Here is a 24,521-nt window from a genome sequence, read left to right as displayed (position 1 = left end):
TAACTGCGATATTGTCTGTAGTTGCTACAAGAATATTTATATCATTATATAGAGTAAAAAACCATTTTGACATCATTTTATATATTTTTTTTTCCTAGAAATAATTTCTAGCAGTGCCATAACCCTAAAAGACATATTCCTTTACAGGATCTTGGCTTCCAATGTGAATTAAAAACCTTACTATGACTTTAATCTAATTAAATTAGGTCCTAAGAGGGGTATAGAGATATTGGCCTTTACTTCTAGATTCTAGAAGTTCAAAAATTTTAAAGATATAAGGTAATATTTTTAAACCAACAATATTAACAAATACTTTTTCAAAGGAAAAACTCAAAGTAGGCAAAGGTAAAAAGCACGCTTTCATTCAGTGCGAACAGGAACACAAGTCTAGAAACTCATTTGGCAAAATAAAGAGGTTCGAAAAATTTTGCGCTCTAATAGTTATTCCTGATCTAGAAACTCGCCCTAAAGAAGAAATTCAGGCACCTTTACACACACAAATGTTCACCGCCACGTTATTTATCACAGTCAATGTAAGAAAACTATGTACATGAATGATCAGCGGCACAGCAGCAGCAGAGACACAGTGTAACTGTGGCGCGCTCAGGCGAGAGCACGAATGCACCTCCAAACGGTTTCCAGAGAATTGTTACTGCTGTAGAAAAGTGACTACAATTTATTCAACAAGTGAAATGTAGGATTGTACTTCATATGCCCACTTGTTATAAAAATATAAACCTTCAGAAAGGCAGTAAAAAAATAAGAGCAGCTCCCTGACGGTGGACGTCTGTGTTTTACAGACCATCCCTTTCTTCGTATTTTCCTATATTTTCTAAATTTTCTGCAATAAGTATATGTTTTATAAAACAAAATGTTCTTTTAAAAATCTTCAAATTTAATTAATGTAGTAAGTATTTTAAATTTAAATACGGAATGCCTATCTACTGCTAGTGCCACCAGGAGATCTACTGTCTACTTGTACTGCAGGTATTTAAGGTCGCCCCTTTTATAGAACTACCAAAAAAATGACATAATTAATTCCAAAACACGTGCAAAAATAATCCAAGCGGAAAGCAGGCACTTGGCATCTAAACTAAAGCAGCACTGCCCTTCCTCCAAAAGCTACACATTTCTGGTCAACTAACTCATAGTGATGAATACCCTGACTTGCTGAACATACGACAATCTTAAATAATTTTTTTTATTAACTTGGCAAATTACAGTTGTCATATGTTTTGTTTATTTTTATAACCACCAAGTTCGTTTCACCTCTAAAATTATTAATTTCTTGTTAAGAGGATCTATTATCTCCAAAGTATCTTACCTGCACATAGAAAGTTCGAGACGATGTTACAATTTCAAAGAGGTTGTCTCTCATCATTATGTCACTGTTAACAAAAACATTTCCAATTGTACTTAAATAGCAATTGTTTGATATTTTTTCTTTCACTTATTTACCCAACACCAAATATGTGTCAATAAGAAAATAAACATCAAAGTTAAAACACCGATATATTTTAACAAAACTGAATCATCTTTTCAATTCATGTTTGCATTTAATTTTACTTATTTTATGTAGTTATATATATATTTTTAGGAAAGGGTCATAAAACGACATTAAAATTTAAAGTTTTCAACTATGAAGAAATCAGTTTGCTCAAAGAAATGCTGGCACAGCTAACATTTTCTTACAAAGCTCTAATCTAAGGCAACCTTGAAATACTAAAATTACGAATACATCGATTTGTCAAATGTGACTAAAGTTGTTCATATGAAAGTTTTTCATTTCCACTGTCTCCTAATTTTTAGTTTTCAAACAAAAAACATCTCAATACTTTAATCTGAGGGTTTTAAAAGTTCTTGCATATCCCAACTATTCGGAGTTAAAAATAACTAGAAGTCATACAGAAAAATAGCATGTCGGCACGTCAGCCAAACTACGGCTCCACTGTGCACTAACGCGCAACATGATAACACGTGGGCAGAGCCGGCACTTACCTCTGCTTGCATTCCTGGACCTTGTGAACCTCCTTAAGTGGTATTACGCGGAGAGGTTCCTTTTCCTGATCACCCCCAAAAAAAGCAAACGAACACATATGAGGTACATTCTTAAAATCCTTTTAAGGGTTAGTTGTCTTATTTGGAGATCTACGTGAAAACTATGCTTCTTTCTTAAAGCACATCTAAGACATAATCTACCTTCTTGAACTATCCAGCATCAGAACAGCTGAAACACCATTAACTTGTGCACATTATGGTTTGAAACAAGAAAGCCAGCATATAACCCATATTTACATTATTCCTGGCCTTAATCACAGCGGAGCTATGAAAAACCATTCACTATCAGACCTTTCCCCAAGGAAGCCCTACGCACCAGCAGAGGAACACTTTTGGAGTATTCTTCTGATAAAGAAGGCATAGGAGTAGTGAATATCCAGATTTCTTTAAATTCGTCATTTTAAGACTGTTAGTTTTATCTGAATACATTTTAACAAGAACCATTTACTGAACATTTACTAAGTGCCAGGTCACCCCCCCAGATTTTAAATGTGTCTCATTTAAACTTTCCACAACCCACAACACATGCGCTGTTATTCACCTGGGGGAAACTGAGGACTAGACATGCTGAAGACCTCACCTAAGGTTGCAAACTAGACCTAAGATGTAAATATAAGAGATAAATAGTTCCTAATAGCACGATGTTTATACTATACATTCCACGAAACACTATATACTGCATTTCACTGATACCATGAGATTAAGACATACCATTATTTTATACAGCACTAAAAAAAAAATTGAACCATGGCTGACCACTTGTTATAAAACCATGATTCTTTCAAGTTTTATAGTTTATTTTAAAATAATTTCAGACTGTAAAAAATTAATAAAAATAATACCACACCGTTTTCCAAGATGTTAGTATTTCGCATTTTTAAAAACCATTCTGTTTGTGTACATGTATATGAATACATGGATATGTATTTTCCCTGAAATGTCTGAAGGCAAGTTGTAGATACACCTGTACTACTGAATACTTCAGTGTGTATTTCCTAAAACAAGATGTTCTCTTACATAACCAGGACACAATTACGAAAACCAAAAACCCCACAGGTGATGCGACACCATGACCCAGCCTACACACTGTATTCAGATTTCATTCACTGCCTTGCCTTTTCGGCAAAAGAAAAACTATGTTTTCTGATGCGGGGTCCAATCCCAAGCCACACCTTCCACCTCGCGGTTGTCCCAGGCCCCTTCGCAGGGGAATGGCTCTCCAGTCCTTCTTGGCCTCGACAGTTTTCAAAAGCCAGGCCAGTTGTTCTGGAGACTGTCCTGCCCTGGGGTCTGTCGGGCGCTAGCCGTGCTGAGTCAGGTGATACAGTCCTGGCAGGAAGCCACAGATGCGAGGCTGGTTCTTCTCGGCACATCGCCCTCAGGGGGCGCGTGACAGTGGTCTGTCCCGTTACCAGTGTGTTAACTCTGATCTCCTGCTGAAGGTCATGTCTGCCAGACTGTACGATCACTGTTCTCCCCTTTGTCATTAGTAACTATCCTGCGGGGACGTACATGGAGTCTGTGTAATACTCAGTCTCCCGTTGTAATTTTTCCTCTGGTTTTATCAAACACTGAGGATTCTTGCCTAAAACCACCATTACCATAGTGGCTACCAAATGGTGACTACTTTTTTAACCTCATCAACTCATGGATATACATTAGCCAGAATTTTACTCTAAGAAAATGTCTGTCCTCCATTTACTTATTCGTGACTCACTGAACACTGAGTTATGATCCATATTCATTATGTTGCTCAGATTGTCTCACTTTGGGGCGGTGGGGGCCCCTGTGTCCTTTTGACACATGTCCATTGTTCTCTGAGCCACGTCCTTATTTTCTGTCAAAATCAGATATTCTAGATGGGCTCAGCTTGTACTTAACCTGCCCTAGCTCTGAAACTGGCCATTTCTCCAAGGGGCCCTTGTGGTACACAATGGCATGCATGGCCGCTTTTCGGGGAGAGCATGCCCCCCGCCTCTTCACTCAGCCATGGCCTCCCATAATAGATGAGAAGTAACATTTCTGTTACATTTTAATCTGTGCTTCTCTAATTATCAGTGATGTTAAATATCCTTTTATATGTTTCAGGACCACCTTAATTTTTTTTAAAATGAACTATTCGTGTCTTTTGCTCATTTTTCTACCAAATATTTTCTCCTCAAATTTCTCTTTTTAAACTTTGAACCAACCACAAACTTAGACAAAGGTTAAAAACACAGCACAAGGAGCTCATTTTCCCGAACCATTTCGGAGCGAGCTGCTGGCCTGGCTCCCACTACCCTGAGTATTTCAGTATTTCCTACAAAGGCGTTCTCTTCTATTATCACGATACAACCATCAAAATCAGGAAGTGTCACCCAAATGCCTTTTAGTAAAGGAAAAGAATTCAGTTCAGAATGACACTTGTCTTGGAAGTATGTGAGAGCTTGCTTCCCAGCAATTATCAGTTTGGGTCATATAAACTCTTATAAAAATTCAAAAAACAAAAATCGCACCAGTCTTCTCTCTCTCCTTTCCTTCGGTCATTCTTTGCCGTCCACGGTCCTGACTCCGCTGGAGACGGCAGGGCAGTTACTCTGCAGCCCGCCCGCGATCAGAGGCAGGCCACGCGCCCTGGGCAAGAATCACAGGAGCGACACCGTGGTCGTCTCAAGCTATCCTGTCAGGCGGTAAATGACTTCGATTCATCTCTTCGCTGCTGAAGTTCCCTGCAATCACCTGACCACCCGATGGAAGCAGTATCGGCCCGGCCTCTTCCCCGCGGTGACTCCTTCCCCCTTCGCACTTAGTGCCTGTGCTGCGGACAGGCACTCGGGAACTACGTCGTCTCTCGTTCTCTGTCCTACGTACACCCGGACCACTGTTCGCTCATTCACTGTGTCTGCACGGGTTCCTGACTGCGATTCCATCCAATGGGCAATAATCTGCTACCATCATTACTTATTTTAATCTTCGAAATGCTCCAAATTTGGTGATGGGGAGATTTTCAAAAGTTGGGTTTGGGGTCCTACCATGTCCCTGTCGTTCTGCGAGCACTAATCCTTGTAGATTGTTTCAAATGATCCTGCATGTCTGACACAAGACATCCCAGGATCATTTTACATTTATTTCTCCCATCCCAACTCTGAAATCTTGCCTAGGTTTCTTCCCGTGGAAAACGGTAATTTTTTCAGTGCTGAGAGCTAGGGAGTATATTATATGCATATATATATATGTAAACACATGAATACATTTATATTTGTTTCTACATCTACGTATCTTAAAAGTTCACATCAATATTCCAACTCCAATCTAAAAAAATATTTTTTTTATATTACTCCCTTCTTCAACAGCGAGAAGGCTGGTTTTCATTACCCTTAACAAATGTCCTTATTTTACCAGTGAGCACAGATGGAACATTCTCCCATCTCAGCCTCCACCGCCTCCCCAGAGTGGATGCCCTCGTCTCTCCACCCCACGCTGGGCGGACTCAGATGGCCTCCGCCCCGCAGGGGCTCGGACGGCCCCACCCGGCTACTCTAGCTCCTTCTGCGCCCGTCCTCCGCTCCCCTCCACCCCGCTCCACCAGACACCTACACTGGTTCACCGTGCCTAAAAAATGTAGGTCTTAATCATTTAGGATTGATGGAAGAGGGAAAAATGGATGAGAAAAGATCCCCTCCTTTCAATTTTAAGATTCCTTATATGTTAGAAACATTAACGTTTTATCTGATATATGCTACAGTTTTGCACTTAAATCTTTTATATTGAAAAACTTTTGGTTTTTCAGTTGTGTACTTAAATCTTTTACTTACTGAAAAAACTTTTAAGTCTATCTTTTAGAGATATACACTAAAATAATTATAGATGAAATTATGTCGAGGACTTGCTTCAAAATATGGAGGAACTGGGTGGTGACACAGAAGATAATTGTAAAATCTCGGTGACGGCTACGCAGAGGTTCAGAATACTGTTTACATTTATATTTAAACTTTTCCATGATCAAAACATTTTGTACTTTAAACATTAATATCATAAATCGTTCTTGAGCATACAGAAAAACAGATAAGCAAAATAAGCCGGGTGAGGCTGTCTGAACCTTCACGTCCGGAACCCAGCCTTCTGACGCTGTCTGATCAGGAGCCGGCTACGCCTTTCCCTGCAGACCTCCCTCTGCGCCGGAGTGCGCGGACGAGGCGGCATTTCTTAAGAGTGTGTCACCATGTCCCTGAGATTTCCGTCCAAGCCACCAGCACCTTCCCCGCAGGTTCTGATGCTGGTGTCTTTCAGATCTTCCCCAAAGGTGCTGGGCACACGAGGGCTGCCGCCTGGCGGCCCCTCCCCCACAGGGACGCTGAGACACCCTAACATTTCAGAAAAGCTAAAATGTTGGGCGGGGGGAGGATCATATCAATCTTAGCAATTACTAAACATCAATAATTATAAATATCTTTAAGTTTTCAATTATATGTTTTCTGAATATTTGACATATTCCTAAATACATATAATTTCCCTATCACCTATGACAGTTCAGTGTTCTCTCAGATTTTATAGCATAATGTGAGAACACAGGTTTTCAAAATTGAATAAATATTTCTATAATAGCTCGTCTTATCGTAATTACTGCAGGTAACACAGGTACATGTCAATTTCTCTGGCAAAACTGGAACCCTGAAGGCCAGAACGTTGCTGTTTTTTACTCCCAGTTCCCAGAACACTGCACCAGGGCCCCGAGAGCTCAATGGACACCTGCTGCATGAGCGCCTCTTCCCAAGAGTACTGGTATCTGTTAAAAGCACTGACTCACCCTCCGAACAAAAGCACGCACGCTGCCTTCTCAGGCACCAAGGCTGGTAGTTTTTGAACCAAGTAACTAGTACTTCCAGGCGAGGTTCTCAGAATTTGAAGTCTGAGAAGAATCCCAGGCTAAAATGGCCACTGTTCATTCATTCAAAAGCACTTACTATCTACTGAATACTGGAAGCTGTGTTCATGAAAGGGTATGTAAGAACACCTTTGCTCTCGGGAAGCTTGTGTAGTTGACTGGTAAAGACAATCATACGATTGCAAAACAGAATGGGGAATACGACACCAGTGGGCATCAGGTACCACAGCGTGCAAAACGAAGGTATTTAATCCAGGTCCAAAAGCTTCCCAGAACAGACGCCCGAGACGATTCCCTAGAACTCCACTGTCCCACGCAGGAACCACGAGCTACGTACAACTATCTAAATTTACATTAACGAACATTACACACGATCGGTTTTAATCTTAAAATTAAAGGTCTGTTTCCTCAATCACACAGACATATTTCCAGTGCTCAAAGGCCACATGCAGCCAGCAGATGTGGCCACTCAGACATGGCACGTTCCCGTCAGCGTAGAAAGCTCTACTGGACAGAGCCGTTCCGGTGCCTTCATCCATGTAAGTAGATGGTTCCCCTGAAAGGTCCCGTAAAACAGGAAGAGGCAGGACAGATGTGTGAAGTCGAGAACTGCATTTAATTTACCCAAAAATCTACTGCAGAACTCAGGTCACATGACAAGAATATTTTAAATAATGATGTTGCTCAAATGAAAAGGGAATTTCGATCTTTGATTTTACCTTCGGATAGGACAGAAACATCTCGTATAAAGAAACTTAAAAGTCAACCTGAGAGGAAAAGAAAACGTGAAGAGGGGCGGGGAGGAGAAGGCGGGGCTCTGGGGTTAAATGCGGACTTTCGGAGACTTAACTCCACCATCTCCGCCGGGGTCCTTTTATGACGATCTGTAGACTGAGGGACTGACATTTTTAATTCCTTCAAGGTGGAATGTCTTTGAAGATATGACTTTTTTTTAAATTTAAGATATATTTAACATCAATACCATTAACGAAAAGCATCACAACAAAAACTGAATTGTATGTACCTCTCAAAACTGGAATTTAATTATTGAAAAAAGAGAAAACAGGACAAAAATGTATTTTCCACACTTCATCACAGTATAACGCTTCTCGAACATGTTAAAGTAACATTTAAGACACGGCAACATACCAGGTCAGACTTGAAGTAGCCTATTGTGTTTTCGTCCAATTGAAAATATCTTCTTTTCCAGTTTTTCATCTACCGGAGAGGAACACAGACATAAGACTTCTACGAACACCAAATGGTAAGAACCACTTAATTATTCTGCCGTGAGCCCACACCCAGAAATGTCGAGCCCCGGAAAACCTCGCCGCGCCGTGCGCAAGGAGATAAATGTTTGCTGCTCGGGCCTTGAGCTCCTAATGCGACTTTGGGGTCTGGCTTTCAGCTTTTATCATACAATTTTATAACGCAGTTTCATTTTTTTTAATGCTCTAAAATTTTTTTTTTAAAGAGCACTTCCCCATCCTCCTCATACCCCAACCCCCACAAAATAAATGCTCTGAAGAGTTCAAGAGCAAGAACAGGAAATGTTATTAAACCACATCAAGTTTCTCCATCTGCTAAAATGCACAAATCTTTCTATAGGTACTTTATACTTAAGTAGTAAAGCAACAGAAATTTAATATTAAAGTGAACCTATTTTGCACGAACTTTTTTTGCAGCGAAATATAGTTTTTGTGGAAGCATTTCACTCTTTCTAAAGGTTGACATTTTAGCCTTAAGAGTAGAACAGAAAGAAAGGAACGTCTCCTTGAAAACCCGGCCACACAAGAGTCACGGCCTGATGTGCAGGCTGCCTCTGCCCACAGACATGACTGAAGGAGAGGCCTCCACCCTCCCCTCCATTTACCTTCGCCTGAAGGTCGAACGATTAGGAAGAAATTTCCCCTCAGCTGACCTAAGCTAACGAGAAGTGCTGTCTGAAGCCAGAACTGCCAGGAGAGTTTTAGTATTTCCTGACTCACAGATTTTTTCTTTTTCAAACGTTACTGTACATTTTCTCATAAAATTCTAAAGATGTAGTTAGAATTACTGTACATTTTCTCATAAAATTCTAAAGATGTAGAAGGAATGGCCTGGAAAGGTACTTCGGAACCTCCGCAGTACCGACAGCTTTGCCTGCCACAGGTCTGCCTCACCAAAAGAAACTGAGAGCCTGAGAGATTAAGTAAGCAGCCCAAGGTCACAGAGCTGTCAGCTGTCAGCCCCACACCCAATCGAGTGCTGGGCTGACTCCCGTCCCCCCCCCCACCCCCCTGACACCCTCTTCCCTGTCCCCTCCCTGCTAGAGCGCTTTCCCTGGCCCACTACCAAGTCAGGGAGATCAATAGAAAAACTTTCTGGAAAAATTAAACTGTTAGAAAAGCTCATTTAAAACTGAATGTCAGTGACAGTCAGCATTACTCTCCCAGCCGCTCACAGACCAAGAAAATAACAGCACGGAGGTACGGACACAGGACAAGCCTCACTCCACCTCCCCGCTGCCCCGCCGAGCCGCCCCTCACCCCGGGTCTCTCACAGCCACGTGTGCGCAGAGTGCTGACACACACTGTCGTCACCACGCACGCGTTGTTAAGCTACTCACCACTGCCCCTTGCTTCACACAATACCCAGCTTTGATGACCGCACTATCTGAAGGTGGTTTAGACGTAAAGTAAGGAAGATGGCTTTGCGATCGCTTCAAATTGTTTCTGTCGAGACTTTCGGCACATTCATTGGCTTCTTCTTTCTAAAATGAAGCAAAATAAAGAAATTCTGTTCCTGCTTGTTTAGCTTCAAAGCATATTTATACTTCATGTTGTTTATTATTCTAGTATAAAGTCTTAAACCCTATCTTAGTTCGGTTAGGAACATAGATTTGAAGTGAAAAGTTTTCTAATTATTTTGAGATACTTAATCATAACTCACGTATTAGTGATCAAACCAAAGATTTCTCTTTCTCTTGTTCTGTAAAAGTCCTGCCGCCAGTGCTTTTTTCTGTGTGGGGAGGCTAACTTTTATTTTGAAATAATGATATAGATTCACAGAAAGTGATAATAAAAGGTCCTGTGTCTCCTTCGGCAGGTCCCCCAAACAGGGGAACTGTGTGACTGCAGCACATTATCAAGACTGACACCGAAACACTCCACAACCGTATGTGGATTTCGCCAGGTTTACATGAACTCACTTGTGTGTGTGTGTGTGTGTGTGTGTGTGTGTGGTCATTCTATGCAATTTTGTCACATGCAGATTTGTGCAACCACCACCACCACCAATGCACAGAAGTGTTCATCACCAAGAGGCTCCCTGGGCACCCCTTTTGAACCCCAAGCCCTAGGCAAGCACTGATTTGCTGACCATCTTTATTATTCTGACAGTTCGAGACTATAATGCAAATGGAATCATGTAGAAGGGGACCTTGTGAGACTGGCTTTTTCAGTCAGCGTAGTTCTCTGAAGGTTCACCCGGGCTGTTCCTTGCATGGGACGCTCACTCCCTCTTACCGCTGGGCGGGCGCCACGCTCTGGTCACCACCGGCTGTCCGCCCATTAACAGGCACTCGAGCTGTTTCCAGCTTTTGGCTATGAGCAACAATGCTGCTATGAATGTGCGTGTACGGGTTTGCTGTGATCACTGATTCTTCATTTCTCTAAAATGAATGCCTAGTGTAAATGGGGTCACGTATTAACTGCAAGTCGACTTTTATAAAAATCTGTCAAACCCTTTCTTAAAGTGGCTGTGCTATATTTTACATTCCCACCAGCAATGTATGAGTGATTCTGTTTCTCCTCATCCTAGTCAACATTCGTGTTACCATTAACTTTCAGTTGAGTCATTCCGATAGGTGTGCAGGGATACCGCACTGTGGCCTTCATTTGCATTTGCCTACTGGCTAATGATGAACATCCGTTCTGGTGCATATTTACCATCTGTGTATCTTTTAACTTTAACTGAAATCTCTGTTCACTCGTTTTGCCTATTCTCTAATTGAACTGTTTTAGTGTGCAGTTTTGACAGTTCTTTATATACTCTAGGTACGAGTGCTGTGTTAGATATGTGGACTGCAAATATTTTCTCATGATATACAGCTTTTCTTTTCATTCAGTTAACAGGGTCCTACGAGAGCAAACATTTTTAATATTGGCAAAGTCAAAGTTACCAATTGTTTCCTTTTATGAATTGTGCTTTTGATATCGAGTCTAAAAGTTCTTCACCTAGTACTAGATCCTGAAGGTTTTCCCTTTTGTTCTTTTCTAAAAACGCTGTAGTTTTACTTTCATTTTTTTACATGTAAGCCCAGTGCTTTAAAAAAACTAACTATACTCAGGTTTTCATGTCTCCCAAAGCACTAGTTTCCTGTTTATTTATAACATATTAACATGTGATAATCTAGAACACCACATATCACCAAAGGTATATTTTTAAGGATGCCTAAATTGCAAGAGAAAAACTAAATATTCAAATCATAACTTGAGGAATTCTCAACTTGTCCTACACTCAGGTCAACAGCACTATTATGTACTTAACTTTATAATCCCAGCCCTTAAGTAAATGCTAACCTATAGGTACAGAATAAATTAATCATGCAAATGAGATTTATTCAACATTTTCTTGATACCATGTTGTCTAAATACTTTTATAAGTAAATACTGCTTCACCATTAAATAAACTATATTGCAAAATGACAGAGCAATAAAATTCTTTGGGATCTTTAACAAGGCACCACAGAGTCTTAGAACCTACTCAGTACTCTATACCGAAATTAAAACAAAATCTTAATTCTGTTCAAAATTAAAACAACCACATATAAATAATGAAAACAGCCTAATACGACTATAAACAAATTGTCTTGGAATCACGTATATCCACACCAGACAACAGAGGCGAAAGCATCTTAGTCTAGCTGTATCTTAACGAGGTCTTATGGGTTAAAATTGTTACTTTAAAAAAGTAAACATACACACACACAAAATCCTAGATTATTTCTTAGTGTATTTTGATGAAAAATGTAACCTCTCCCTAAATCACAGAGTTTTTACTCAGTATAACCCTTTGCCTGGCATACAGAAAGCACTCAATAATTTTTTTCCCTCACCCAGAATCATGGGAGGACGGGAGTGAAAGGGTTCCCGGCCTAAGTGGCATGGTAAGACCGAGGGGTGGGCCCCTCAAGTGTTTAATGTAGTAGGAAATCTCTTTCCGCTAATCACTCCCCGCTGACAAAAGTCCTGAAAATCATGGTGGATGGTACGATTGGGTTTTAAAGGTTTATAAAGTGTCAAAAGTTTATAAAGGTTTATAAAGTATCTGTGTACCTTTTAAACCTTTAAAAAGTAATGAAAATGTCCAACACTGGCAATACCAATTAATTACTTGAAAATATTTGGTTTATCCACTGCCAATAATTTAATTTACCTTACAAACTCATTCAATAGCAACACCTGAATATGATTTAGCATATCAGTACTTTTGGAATAGAATTGAGTCAAAATTCCAGTCCTTTCTTTAGCTCATCTAGGCCAGGTTGTTGAAAACCAGGTTTAAAAAATTATATACATTAACAAACACTTTTGACGCAGCAATTTTATTTCTAGGAGTTTATCCTTTAAAAAAGGTTGTTTATGTCTCTGAAGCTCATGCTACAAGAATGTTCATCACAGTGTTTATGATATAATAGAAAAAAATATATGTTTGTCTCTGCCCTGGTTCCTGGCACAGAGCTCCTAAAACCCTTGCAATTTCCTCCATAATAACAGCACAAGGAGCATCTTTTGTTCTGATATTTGGTGTCTGATCCCGGTTCCTGACACAGAGTCCCTAAATCCCTTGGAATTTCCCGGGTGAGAGCAGTGTCTTCTGTCCTAGTTAGGTGACGGCTGGTGGGCTAATGGACGGCTCCTGAATCACGGCTCGTCACCAGAAAGACCAGGCCATACCTAGGAGCGAGGCGTTTTCAACCCATCCCCCATTCTCCACAGAGGGGCGAGGGGCCGGAAACGGAGTTAGTGATCGATCGTGCCTATGGGAGGATACGGGCTGCGGGGTTCGGACAGCTTCCGGGCTGGAGAACTTGTGGAGCTGCTGGGGCAGTGCTGTGTCCAGACAGGGCCCCTCCCGCGATCTTGCCCCACACGTCTCCTCCACCTGGGAGTTCACCTGTGCTCTTTGTCATACCCTCTTGTAATAAACTGTAAATGACAAGTACACTGTCTTCCTGAGGTCTGTGAGCTGCTTTAGCAAAGTAACCGGCCCCAAGGAGGGGGTTGTGGGAAACTCTCGCTTACAGCCATGGGTCAGAGTGCAGGTGAGCACAGCCTGGATTGCGACTGGCACCTGTGGGGCTGAGCCCTTAACCTGTGGGGTCCAGGGAGACACCGTCAGAACTCAGTTAAACTGTAGGGCACCCAGTCGGTGCCACAGAATGGCATGGTGTGTGTGTGGAGGGAGGGGACCCACACCTCTGGTACGTGCTGTGACTGGGACAGTAGCGTGGGAAACGCAGGAGAGAGTGGGTTTCTCCTGATCACGTCGTTCATTTTGAGAAAAGAAAAAGGAAAGAACTGTCCGGCAACAGAAGATTTGCAAATTGTGTTAAATTTGTGGCAAAATATTACACAGTCATAAAAATGAGGCAAAATAATCGCCGACATCTTAAAAAAACATTTGCAATGTTAGTGAAAAAAGCTGTTTACCAAGTACAGCTGAGCCTGAACAACGGCTGAGTCAGGGCAACCGAATCGTAGCTGCCCCTCGGATCCGCAGGGAGTCGATTCCAGGGCCCCCAGACCCCAAAACCCACAGTGCTCAGGCCCCCGATATAAAACGACAAGCCCTCTGCGTGCGAGGGCTCCGACCGCAGAGCAGAACCAGTGCAGGCACTGACTGAAAAAATCTGAGTATAAATGGACCCGTGCAAGTCGAACCCATGCTGTTCAGGGTTCGACTGAACGTCCGCTTCCAGGCGCGCAAGTTCACAGAAGGAGGCTCAGGGAAAGCATGAGAAGTGCCAGGTGCTGTTTATCGGTGATTTTCAGATTTTTTACAATAAACACTTGAAATAAGAAAAAAAGGTAATCTTTTTTGTATTCATTGACTATTATGTTAATTTGATGAAGGTGTACTGCTTTAGTCATATTAACAATATGGAAATCGATAGACAGTCATTAAATCACACAGTAGAAGAAGTAATGTTACCTGAGTTGGAGTGATGATGGGTACACCGCCCACAATATCAGTTCTGTAAGACACCTGCTTCTTCGAACCACACTCACCTTGGCGACTCACGTTCTCAGAATGAGGCTGTGAGTCCGACTGCTTTGGTACCTAAAATAACAAGTCAGCGTGAATGGTTTTGCGACCCACATTACACACGATACCCTCGTTTATCACAGCATTTCCAACTAACAGTCTATTTACATGTAAGAAACATATATGAAAATTGACAGTGGATGTCTCTGCTCCCCTTTAAGTTCTCACCCTAATTCTTTTCACAGTTAATACTTCATAACGCGGCCACCCTCTACGCAGTGCTCTCCAGGGCAGGCACGTTTTCTCCTTTAACCCTCTTGCCGCACACTGTGCGCGGAGAGCCAGCCCCTAGCAGTCTTAAGAGCGAGCCGCAGAGGCCGGGGCAGCAGGCTCGGCTCCTGGCTGTACGACACTCTCGCCAAGTCTGTGTGACCCTCGTCCACACCCCGTGCATCAGGGACTTAGCACTCCTGCGCTCTTACCTCTCCCTTCCCTCCATCCCTACCCAGGATTCTGAAACACCTCTGAGGACAGGGATCACGGCACGGTCATTATTACTGGCTTCAGGACAGAGTCTATCACTGAAAACGTACTGAGGAAATGGTGGAAGACTGACTCAATGGATGAATCCAACATCAGCAGGAAAAAATAAAATGTTTAATATAAATTAAAAGTCAAAATGTTCAAAATAACTTAAAGCTTAACAGGAATTTAAAAAAGGAATGCCAATACTTATATCAGTGACAAATCAGAGGCATGAACGAATATGACTGTGGCAGCAGTGGAATTTCATATGTTAACTCCTCACTAAAGTAGAATCAAAGACATTGAAAATGTTAAACATATATTTTCGTTTCTCTTATGTGGCCTAATCAGGAAATAAGGTACTTGGCGAATCGTTATTTCTGCCAAGAGACTGTTTCATGTAGTCTGTATTTCAATTATAAATTTTTAAGGCTTTGAATAAAATGTAATACAGTATGTTCAGCACCAATTATGATGCTGAACATGATATTCAATCTCTCTCCAATGATTGAAAGGGCATTCGAGGATCTTGCAGGTTTGCAGAAACATTATAATAAATGCTACCCACAAGCACAGGAGAAGTGGTGCAAAAACGTTTAATTTAAAATTAAATAACCTGTCGTACAGCTAATCCCCGTTAACAGGGTACTGCACAGCTACAGGGAACATAAACCCACTCGCCCTGCATTCACAGACTCAAAGCATTTATGAATATGACTCCAAAGCAGTACAGCAGTTTCTCAAGCTTTAGTGTCACCCAGGACCATTATTACAGACTTCAGATTCCTAGGCTCCATACCCAGGAATTCTGATTCAATAAACCTACAGTGCAGTTGGCAACACTGTGCTTTAAGCAGGATCACCAGGCACTTTGATGTAGGTGTTTCGTAAACCACGCTGCTGGAAACACTGCTCCCAAGGCTGAGCGATTTTGTGACGCTGCTCCCACTGGGGCTGCGGGAAAGCAGGTGCACGATGGCATCTGCAGACAAGGCTTTACAAAGGAGTTTTTTTGCAAAATATTGGGCAAACACGATCTGCGTGTCTATGAGAAAACGCTGAGCTGCAACAGGTCCCAATCCACATAAATAAAATTTACGGACATAAATAACTTATCTCTTGGTGACTTCTGAAACTTCCTCTCATTTGCCGCACCTCCGGGTCCCCAGAGATGCTTCCTGTCAAGGCTTTCTCCCAGGCCTCGAGCCACCCTCCCCCACTTCAGCATTATCTACAGGACAATGCCAGGGACTGGCAGAAACAAAAGAGAGCTAGAAACAGGACAGGAAGGGAGGAGAAACTCATGCTGAGGGGGATGCCTCCTGAATCCCACAGGAGTTTTTTCTAAGAGGCTGCACGTTTTGGAGTGCTTTTAAAAGGCAGTACCACAATGGACAAATTTTACTTGACAATTTTACTTCACATGAATACATAAATGCAAAAGAGCTACAAAGGACACAACACCCAGAAACAATTCACTAAGGAGGCACACGGTGTTTCCTAATGAAGAGCAGCATGTATTCAAATTACGTCGACAGAGAAAATGTGGTCAAGTTACCCATTAAAAACAGAAAACAGCATTAAGAGAATTTGAAAGGAGAGAACATTACCAATGCAAATGTATTAGCTGAAATGTGCTAAAAGGCGATCCATGTGAAAAAGTTATTCCCTCTTTCGAGAAGTTAGTTTAGTCGTACATGAGACCTTCCTAAGAAAAACCTCTAAGATCACCCTAAAATATACTGAAATGTACATTGATTTTTCTATTTTCCTTCTAGAAATGGCAATATTAAAAATCCTTGCCTATGCTGTTAAGTGCACTGCTGGTTTGTCCTTATAACAAAATGCTTATTTAATGTAACAAAATTCCAATGTTAGAGGTTCAAGAATTAACTCATCTGCATTTTAAAATAAAACTTAGCTAAATTATAATCATCTTATACAAACAAAATACTCACGAATATAGTAACTCCCTTAAAAGTTCTGAATGAGAATTAGTCTAAATTCAGCCATTAAAAACACATATTTTCAGGGGTAAAAAGAAAGCCAGCCCACCGTGTCATGAGAATCAGAAAAGTGACTCGCTAGGCTGATAACGAGTATCAAAGACCTGCTCAGGCTTGGTTTCACTGCTACTGCTTCTCCTCTCCCTTGCTTTCTACCCTTTTTTACTGTGACTGTTTTTCTGTAAAAGATTTAAATGTATTTTTAGTAGGCATTTACATGCAATCCTAATAGTAGAAAATTCTAATAAAGAAAAGGTAAAAAATGACCTGAGGGTGAAGAGATGAACAAAATGGAGAATAATGACAGAGCTTGAGGATCGAAACTTAAAATGTTCAAACACAAACGCCTGCTAATTATGACCTTTCTGAGGGCTGCACCCAAGGCCTGCCTGCCGGGTGGAGTCTAGCGTCAGGCAGAGAGAGGCCTTTTGCTCTGGGCACATGTGTTAGGACCAAACTCTTATATTCCGCCTACTCTACTTGCTCCCAGTTGCCAATTTTTAAACAAGTGTGGAATTTTGCCACATTTTCAAAATATTTTTAGATTAAAATCTAATATTGATTTTAAATTAAAATCTTTGGTGAAAAAAGACACTATTTTTAAATAGAGTGGCTTTCTAGGGATATACCACATACATCTCAGACGTTTCTTAATAATAAGGAACCAGAGACCACCGTATCTGTATTGTCGCTACTATAAATGAATAGTTGAAAGCATACTTTAAAATCTGATTTTCCAAACCCTAGTCACTGATACTTCAGGGTTGGTTTCTCTACTACTGCTCTTTTTCTTTTTTTAAATAAGGAGAACAATTTTTTAAATGGCAGACACCCACGCACATTCACACAGACTTCAGGAAAGTAATGAAAGCCACAGGCCACGGTGTCAGAGGCCAGCCCTCAAAGACGGCATGGTGCCGCCGTGAGGAGCCTGTAGCTGAATCATTCCCATCCCCACTACCCCCCGGCCACCCCTATTCTGAAACGACATACTTCCAAAATCTAATTTTGGATTTTCAAAAATTTTAAGTTTACATGACACACTGTATTCAGGAGGCTAATAAGGTACATAATTGACCGAAACACTATTTGGAGTGATTCCACAGAGAGGTAAACTGCACGTATATTAAATTGTAAACTCTAATTTTTCAAAGAAACCTACATGTACATTATCAGCAATCTCCACAGAGAAGTAGGGCGAATTAGATGCCACACCCTAACCCACTTCGATGTGTAAAACGCAAGTGATTTAAAACTGCTAAGGTTTTTAAAGACTGAAATTACATAAACTACCTTATTAAAGCATGAGAAATTCTTCCATTGCTATCTATGAGGTAAATGTGTGTCTCTGTAAAGTTGACTTTTAGTAAGTGTTACCCGTTCTATACTCACTTTAATAGTTCAAGCACTCTACTGATATGCTAAAAATGTCTATCTTATATGTATTTAATTTCCTAACTTTGAATTATAAAAACGAATACCAACAGATTTATCTTCAAAACTATAAAAATTCAGTATGTCAAATAAAGGTGCCAGACACAAAAGCCCTTTGAGCCCGCATCCTTCTGAAGCGTCCCCCAATCCCGCCTCAGTTTCTCTCCCCTAGAGTAAGCTGAACCCTGTCACGTGTATAAGACAGTTTTAGACCATCGACTCCGACGGTGAAAAGCCTGAGATCATTCATTACTTTTTCTCTTAAAACACCAAGAAACAGCGCTGCTTTTTATCAAAAATTGTAAAAAACGAATAAATTCAGTAAAATTACCGGATATTGTCTTTCTAAATAAATTTTCCAAACAGGGAATACTTATTGGGAGAGTTCAAAACCACCAATGAAAGCCTTTGAAGAACGTGCACTTCCGATGAGCTCAAACGCCTGCTTTCCTGAAGCTGCACAGACCCACGCGGCTTCCGCGGAGCCACGGGGCAGAGGCGGCGCGTGGGCGGCGGTGCGTGGTGCCAGGCGGTGCTGGTGCGAGGCCAGAAGCCTCCCGCAACCCCGGGCAGCTTAGTTATGTTAACTCTGCGCTGTGTTGTGATATAAACATGGAACCATTTGTTTTAGATGGAAACTGACATATGCTGACTTTCAGAGCATTTTTTTTTTTTTTTGAGAGTAAGTCGTCTGAGGTCAGTTAAATAACTGCACGTTAGTAAAAACGTTTGATTTACACGGAGCTCACAGAGGACTTCCTTCCTGAACCTTTCCATGTGGGCTCCTACGTGCTTCTCCGCCCGTGTCAGGTAAGGAGGACGACCAGGGACCAGAACCGGTTTTCTTGCTTATCATCGCCAGCAGCGAGCTGTCTCAGAAAAGCTTGTTTTTGGCAGTAAGCACAGAGAGGGCTCTTCTTCAGGAAGCAGTCAAGGCACTGTGCTTTGGTTGGGCTCTCGAGTCAGACAAGACAGGGTTTGGCTCACAGCTCCACAACTTACCAGCCATGGAACCTGCAAAAGTTACTTAATCCGTCTAAGCCTCACTTTTCAGATAATTTAGGTAAAACTTTCAGTGTAAGGCCTGCACACTGTAAATAATCAACGCATATTAATGTTCGCCAGAAACCCAAGAAGAGAAAGAAGGCTGCTGAAAGCAGAAAGCTGTAGCACAGAAAAGGGGTGCGAGGGGAGCAAGCTCTGAACGCAAGGGGAAAAAGTGGGCGCGGCAAGAAGCTCAGAGCCTGAGACAAACTCCCCCAGGGCCACGTGGCGGGGCCCCCTGGCTGCCACAGCCCTCGGATCAGTCCCTTCACAGGGTGCTCCTCCCGATGCTCCTCCCGTCGTCGGCTTCCATCTACCCAGGTACCAGTCACAGCTCCGAGACCCGAAAGCCCCCTCCTGCTGCCTGGGAGGGTGGCAGGAAGGCTCTCACTCTTCTCCAGGAGGGAAATACACATCCTCAAGGAAGAACTTGACCATGCACTGCCCCTAAAACATTACTGTAAGCAGGGGCTAAAATCTACAGTGATGTGTACCCTTATTAGGTGCCTAATGGGTCAAAGAGGCACCTAAGGGCTGATTTTACAGGCCTGTACTCACCATGTATAAGAAAAGGTGTTCACATTATAAACACCTGTCTTAAATAAATTTTTGGTATGCAACTTAGTAATTCAGTTATTATTCAGGAGGTGTATTTTCAAAATGTAAAGATTACTTCCAGATGTTAAACTTAAAAAAATAAAAACAAATACTTACTGTAATCTTTATAGCTTTGTTCAACACATTTACCCATTCTACTAGGTCCTGCTGATCATTGGCTTGTAGGAAATATTTCCTCATCCCTGCATTCATAACTGTTAAGAGAAAAAACAAAATACAACACATGAAAATTTGCCCTCGTTTCCTCTAAGTTTATGTTTGCAGCAGGTGAAAAACCACGCTAGGTTCAACACTGTGACTTTCTCGGATTTGACAACATGTTACGCCACATATAGCACTACTATTATTACTTAGTAACATAGTAAACTCTTACTTTTAATGGCCATGTTTGTCATTTAATGAAAATACCACAATGTACTTAGCCAATCTTCTAATGATGCACTTTTAGGCTATTTCCAATTTTTGAAATTACATAAAATATCCCAATGAAACATCATATACATGTTTTTCCATATTTGGACTAGCATTTCTATAGGATAATTTCTTTCTTTCTTTCTTTCTTTTTTTTTTTTTTAAGGATAATTTCTTAACATAGACTTGTTGAATCAAAAGAAATTCACATTTAAAAGTTAACCGGCTAACTGCCTTCCCAAAAAGTGAGCCCCTTTATATTCCCACCAACAGTGCATCCAAAGACCTCCTTCTTCTAATACTCCCGGCCACCTGTGCTCGTTATGGGCCTGTTGAGCCCCAAGGACTTGTGACGCGGGGGCTGGGAGCCTGCAGACAAGAGTCCCTGCACTTCCTTGCCAGCTCAGGTCATGTTCTGCTCTTGGGACGCTCTGAGGGGATACTGGAAGGTGGGAGACAAGGGAGGAGAGGGGTCTCTTGCAGCTCCCTGCTCTCGCTGACCTCCCTCCAGCAGCAGCACACGAGCAGCTGCTTCAGCCCTCGACCCGTCCTCGCAGGCCCATCGCCCGCCACTCACCAGCCCCATGGTGGCCCCTCCAAAGCTCCTGGGAATACCACCTTTTCTCCTTCGTCTCTCCAGCCCTGGGGGTGGCAGCCGCTTCATGCAGTTTCTAACTTGTGGGTCAGTTCAACATTCCCTCTGCACTTTTTCAGCCTTAACAACATTTTGGTGACCAATCCCTTTAACAAACCCCCTGGGTTTGAAGTACCTGGTTCCCGGTGCTTTTCTGACTGGACCCTGACTGATACAGCACTCTGACCACCCAATTGGCGAATAATTATACCTTGTTTAAGATTGAATTTCTTCGATTATTGAGATAAATTAGTTTTATATGTTTATTGGCCACATGTATTTGTGAACTTTGCATATTTTCTTTACCCATATTTCTCCTGAGTTGTTCATTTATTTTTTTGTAAGAGTTTTTATATGAGTCCTTACTTCTTTATTTCAGGTACTTTTTCCAGTTTGTCATTTGTTTCTTCACTTTGTTCATGGTATCTTTTAACAAACATATTTAGAAAATTTCCCCAACTCAAAATTATAATAACACCTTTACTTTCCAGCGCTTATGTATTTCCTTTATATTTAAAATCTTAATATATTGGGGATTTTAATGCAATTAAATTTATATACACCTCTTTAGTGACTATCTACTTGTATAAAGCAAAGCCTACCTCTGCATATACAGTTGCCTACAAACTACAACTTTTGTATTAAAACTTACAATTACATATCATGTGCATTTATTTTTAAAACAAATATTCTAGGAATATTTGGATAGCTACATTTGAATAGCTACACTGTTGCAATTTTTGAAATATAGGAATAATTTCCAAAAGTCTCCACTGAAATTTTAAATGGTATAGCAGCACTCAGTTGAACACGACTAAGGGAAGGGGGAAATGAAAACCCTTTAAGGAAAATAAGTTATTTCTCAAATGCACAGGATTTTGAAATTGGAACTGAGACCAAGACACTAAACCAAAGCTTCCTTGAATTGAGATGAGACTCTCAGAAAGGAAATCAAATAATTTCTTGTGAAGTGCTATAAAACAACTAGTCTGAAAACTAAAGAAATTTAAAACCCTGTAAATCAGTTCTTTCATATCTTACTAGAGGCTGGAGAAGTTATAAATGCCATAAAGATAAACTAAGATAAATTAACTCGCTAGGACAATGTCAACATTCAGCTTCTGTTTTTAACCTCTAACCATCGGTAAAGCATCCTTTCCCAGCTCAGGCTGAGTCCCCATGATGGCTTCTTCATCTCACGGCTGTTTTGGGAATCGGCCTAGAGCATCCGGAGAGTTCGAACTCTAAGCACTTAGTGATGCAGTACACCTGCCACCAGGTAAGTGTTTAACACATTCGCTTTTGCATGAATAAAATTTATATAAGCATCTCTTTCATGGGAAAGAAGAGAGGCAAATACACCTCTAAAAAGACTCTTAGCTCACCTTGCAGCCTGAATAATAATTCGTGTGCTTTACGTATTGTTTCAAGAGGCATAGTGATATGATGGGTTAAAATACCAGAGCCCGGAGTCAGACCTTACTAGCTCATGCACTGATTGGCAGCATCATCTCATAAACATTACTGAACCTCTCTGAGCCCTGTTATTCTCGTCTAGGACATGGAATGCCAGCCATCCCTTCCTGGAGGGTTAGAGGTGATGTATGTAAGAAAACTGCACAGTGCATGGGACAAAATAAATATTCTTCAGCATCTTTACTTTCCAGTGCTTATGTTATCTGGAGATTTCCAAGTAAGAAAGCTTGGTGGAAAATTACTGAAAAGTGGCATATCTGCATTGCTGGGGAGGAGACAAAGAAAGAAGGAAATAAATCTTTGAATAATAATAATAATAAAATGTATGAAACTTCAAAGTTGCTATGCTTTTATTTAAAGCCTACAGTACCTGGTCTTTCTAGGGCACCTGGTCTCCCTAGGTGGTCTCCCATCCAAGTACTAACTAGGCCTGACTCTGCTTAGCTTCCGAGATCAGACGGGATCGGGCACAAAGCTGCCATGCTTTTAAAGTTTCATCGTTTCTGATAAAGGAACATATCTCTGAGGCTTGTGTTTTCACTACCTTTTCACTTGAGCACTTCTTTATTTCATTTCGAATCTTTACTATCAGAATGAATAGATCAAAACCTGAAGCGCAAATACTGGCATAACTGCAAACAATAATCATTTCACAAACCAGGATCAACCTCATTATGGGTCAAATATGGTTATGGATCAAATGGGTATGAGAAATTACATCACATTATTTCGTCAATTTTCTCTATTTCCTCTATTCTTTATCCTCTCCTCCTCTATTAGTCAGACGTTGGACTTTCCTAGTGGAACCTCTAATTTTCTTTTTTCTCTCCTATTATCCATCTGTTTCTCTGTTCTCCTTTTAGGTTTTTTTGACTTTCTTTTCCTGAGTTTTGCATGGTCTCATGTTCCTTTTTCTATTTGATCATTCTCAAAAGTCATGTAATCCTGGGTTGTCTATTCGCGTTTAAAAACAAGGTACTAAAACCCTGATTAGAAGCTCTTGAACGCATGCAGGGCTGTTGACTGGTGGACTTTGCTGCGCACACTCTTTCAGCAGAAACGCCCAGCAGTCACCTCCCATGGCTCTCTTCTCTGGGGGGTTCAGATGCTTAGCCCACCTACCCCTGGCTCTCCGATGCTCTGGGGCTGGATGCAGGAAAGGGCTGCTCGCAGTGGGCAGACTTTCATTTAATCCTACCTTCAGTTTCGTGCTTCACCTCTCTCCTTCTCTGAACTAGTGTTCGCAAGCACGGAGCCTCACTGATTCTATTTCTGGAGATGCTATACATGCCATTACTTGCGGGAAAGGGGGGTGGGGGGCTGCCTGACTGAGCCAGATGCAGGTAGAGGCTAGAGGTTGTTTCTTATACAGATGTTCAAACGAAGTCCCTTTTTTTGGTCTCTCCTCACTATTGCTTCCCTGACAAATCCAGCATCCGAGTCCACGTAGAGTTGGAGCAAGGGCAGGACACTGCAATGGCCAACTCTCCCAGGTTGTTTATCAGCTCTCCTCCATCAGCCTTCCTTCTTTATACGCTGGGTTACAGATGTCTGCTGGTTTCATCAAAGATGGTTTGAATGTTTCTTGTTCTCACTGTTTTTGAGCAGTTTGAGAGGAAGCAGAGGCGGGAAAGTCTATGTTGCCATTTTGAGTGGAAGCTGTGGTTCCATTTTACAAGCTAGAGGCTCCCTCTCCAAAGGCAGGCATTTATGAATCTTTTCTCTACCCTCTCAGTAGCAGAGAACTAACTATTAGCAGACCGATAAATGATCAGTCTTTAATCTTTGATTCCAACTAAAATTACCCATTCTAAATACTCCTATAACTGAATGTCTAATCTATTACTATATATTCCTATTCATCCAAAATGTAAGTTTGAGATTTTACATTAAAAAGACTTACCAAGAATATGTGTATGACAAATTCTAAAATACAAAGTTCTCTGTTGACTTGCCCCCGGAAAAGTCAGAAAAGGAGATTGCGCACTCTTTTTCTGACCGTGATAAATGCAGGAATTGCCTGGCACTGTATCTGCCTGTGGGACGCCAGCCTGTGAGAGTCACAGGGGTGGCAACCGCATCCTGCCGCCCTCACAGCCCGAGATGAGCAAGGTGCACATACATGAGACGTTCACTAAATGTCTGACGAACGAGTTAATCAGATACCCTCGATTACCCCACACTGTGAACTTCTCATTAC

The 24,521-nt window shown here is 41.4% G+C and overlaps 1 protein-coding gene across 11 annotated transcripts in view; it reads right to left on the bottom strand.

Annotated features, from left to right (window-relative positions):
* The window catches only part of PLEKHA1 (pleckstrin homology domain containing A1), a 47,581-nt gene that overhangs the window by 5,382 nt on the left and 17,678 nt on the right, over positions 1–24,521 (bottom strand). For all 11 annotated transcript variants that reach the window (XM_016149077.2, XM_036222279.1, XM_036222281.1 and 8 more), the window contains 6 exons: positions 19,897–19,994; positions 14,120–14,248; positions 9,531–9,674; positions 8,072–8,140; positions 1,999–2,063; positions 1,325–1,388 (listed from right to left, as the gene is read on the bottom strand). In XM_016149077.2, coding sequence (XP_016004563.2) covers positions 1,325–1,388; positions 1,999–2,063; positions 8,072–8,140; positions 9,531–9,674; positions 14,120–14,248; positions 19,897–19,994 — 569 coding nt within the window. The remainder of the gene's footprint in view (positions 1–1,324; positions 1,389–1,998; positions 2,064–8,071; positions 8,141–9,530; positions 9,675–14,119; positions 14,249–19,896; positions 19,995–24,521) is intronic.

Source organism: Rousettus aegyptiacus, unplaced genomic scaffold, assembly GCF_014176215.1.
Source record: "Rousettus aegyptiacus isolate mRouAeg1 unplaced genomic scaffold, mRouAeg1.p scaffold_m13_p_6, whole genome shotgun sequence".
In the NCBI taxonomy this organism is placed as follows: domain Eukaryota; kingdom Metazoa; phylum Chordata; class Mammalia; order Chiroptera; family Pteropodidae; genus Rousettus; species Rousettus aegyptiacus.
Note: the sequence above shows the minus strand (reverse complement) of the source record. Positions and strands in the feature narration are given on the sequence as shown.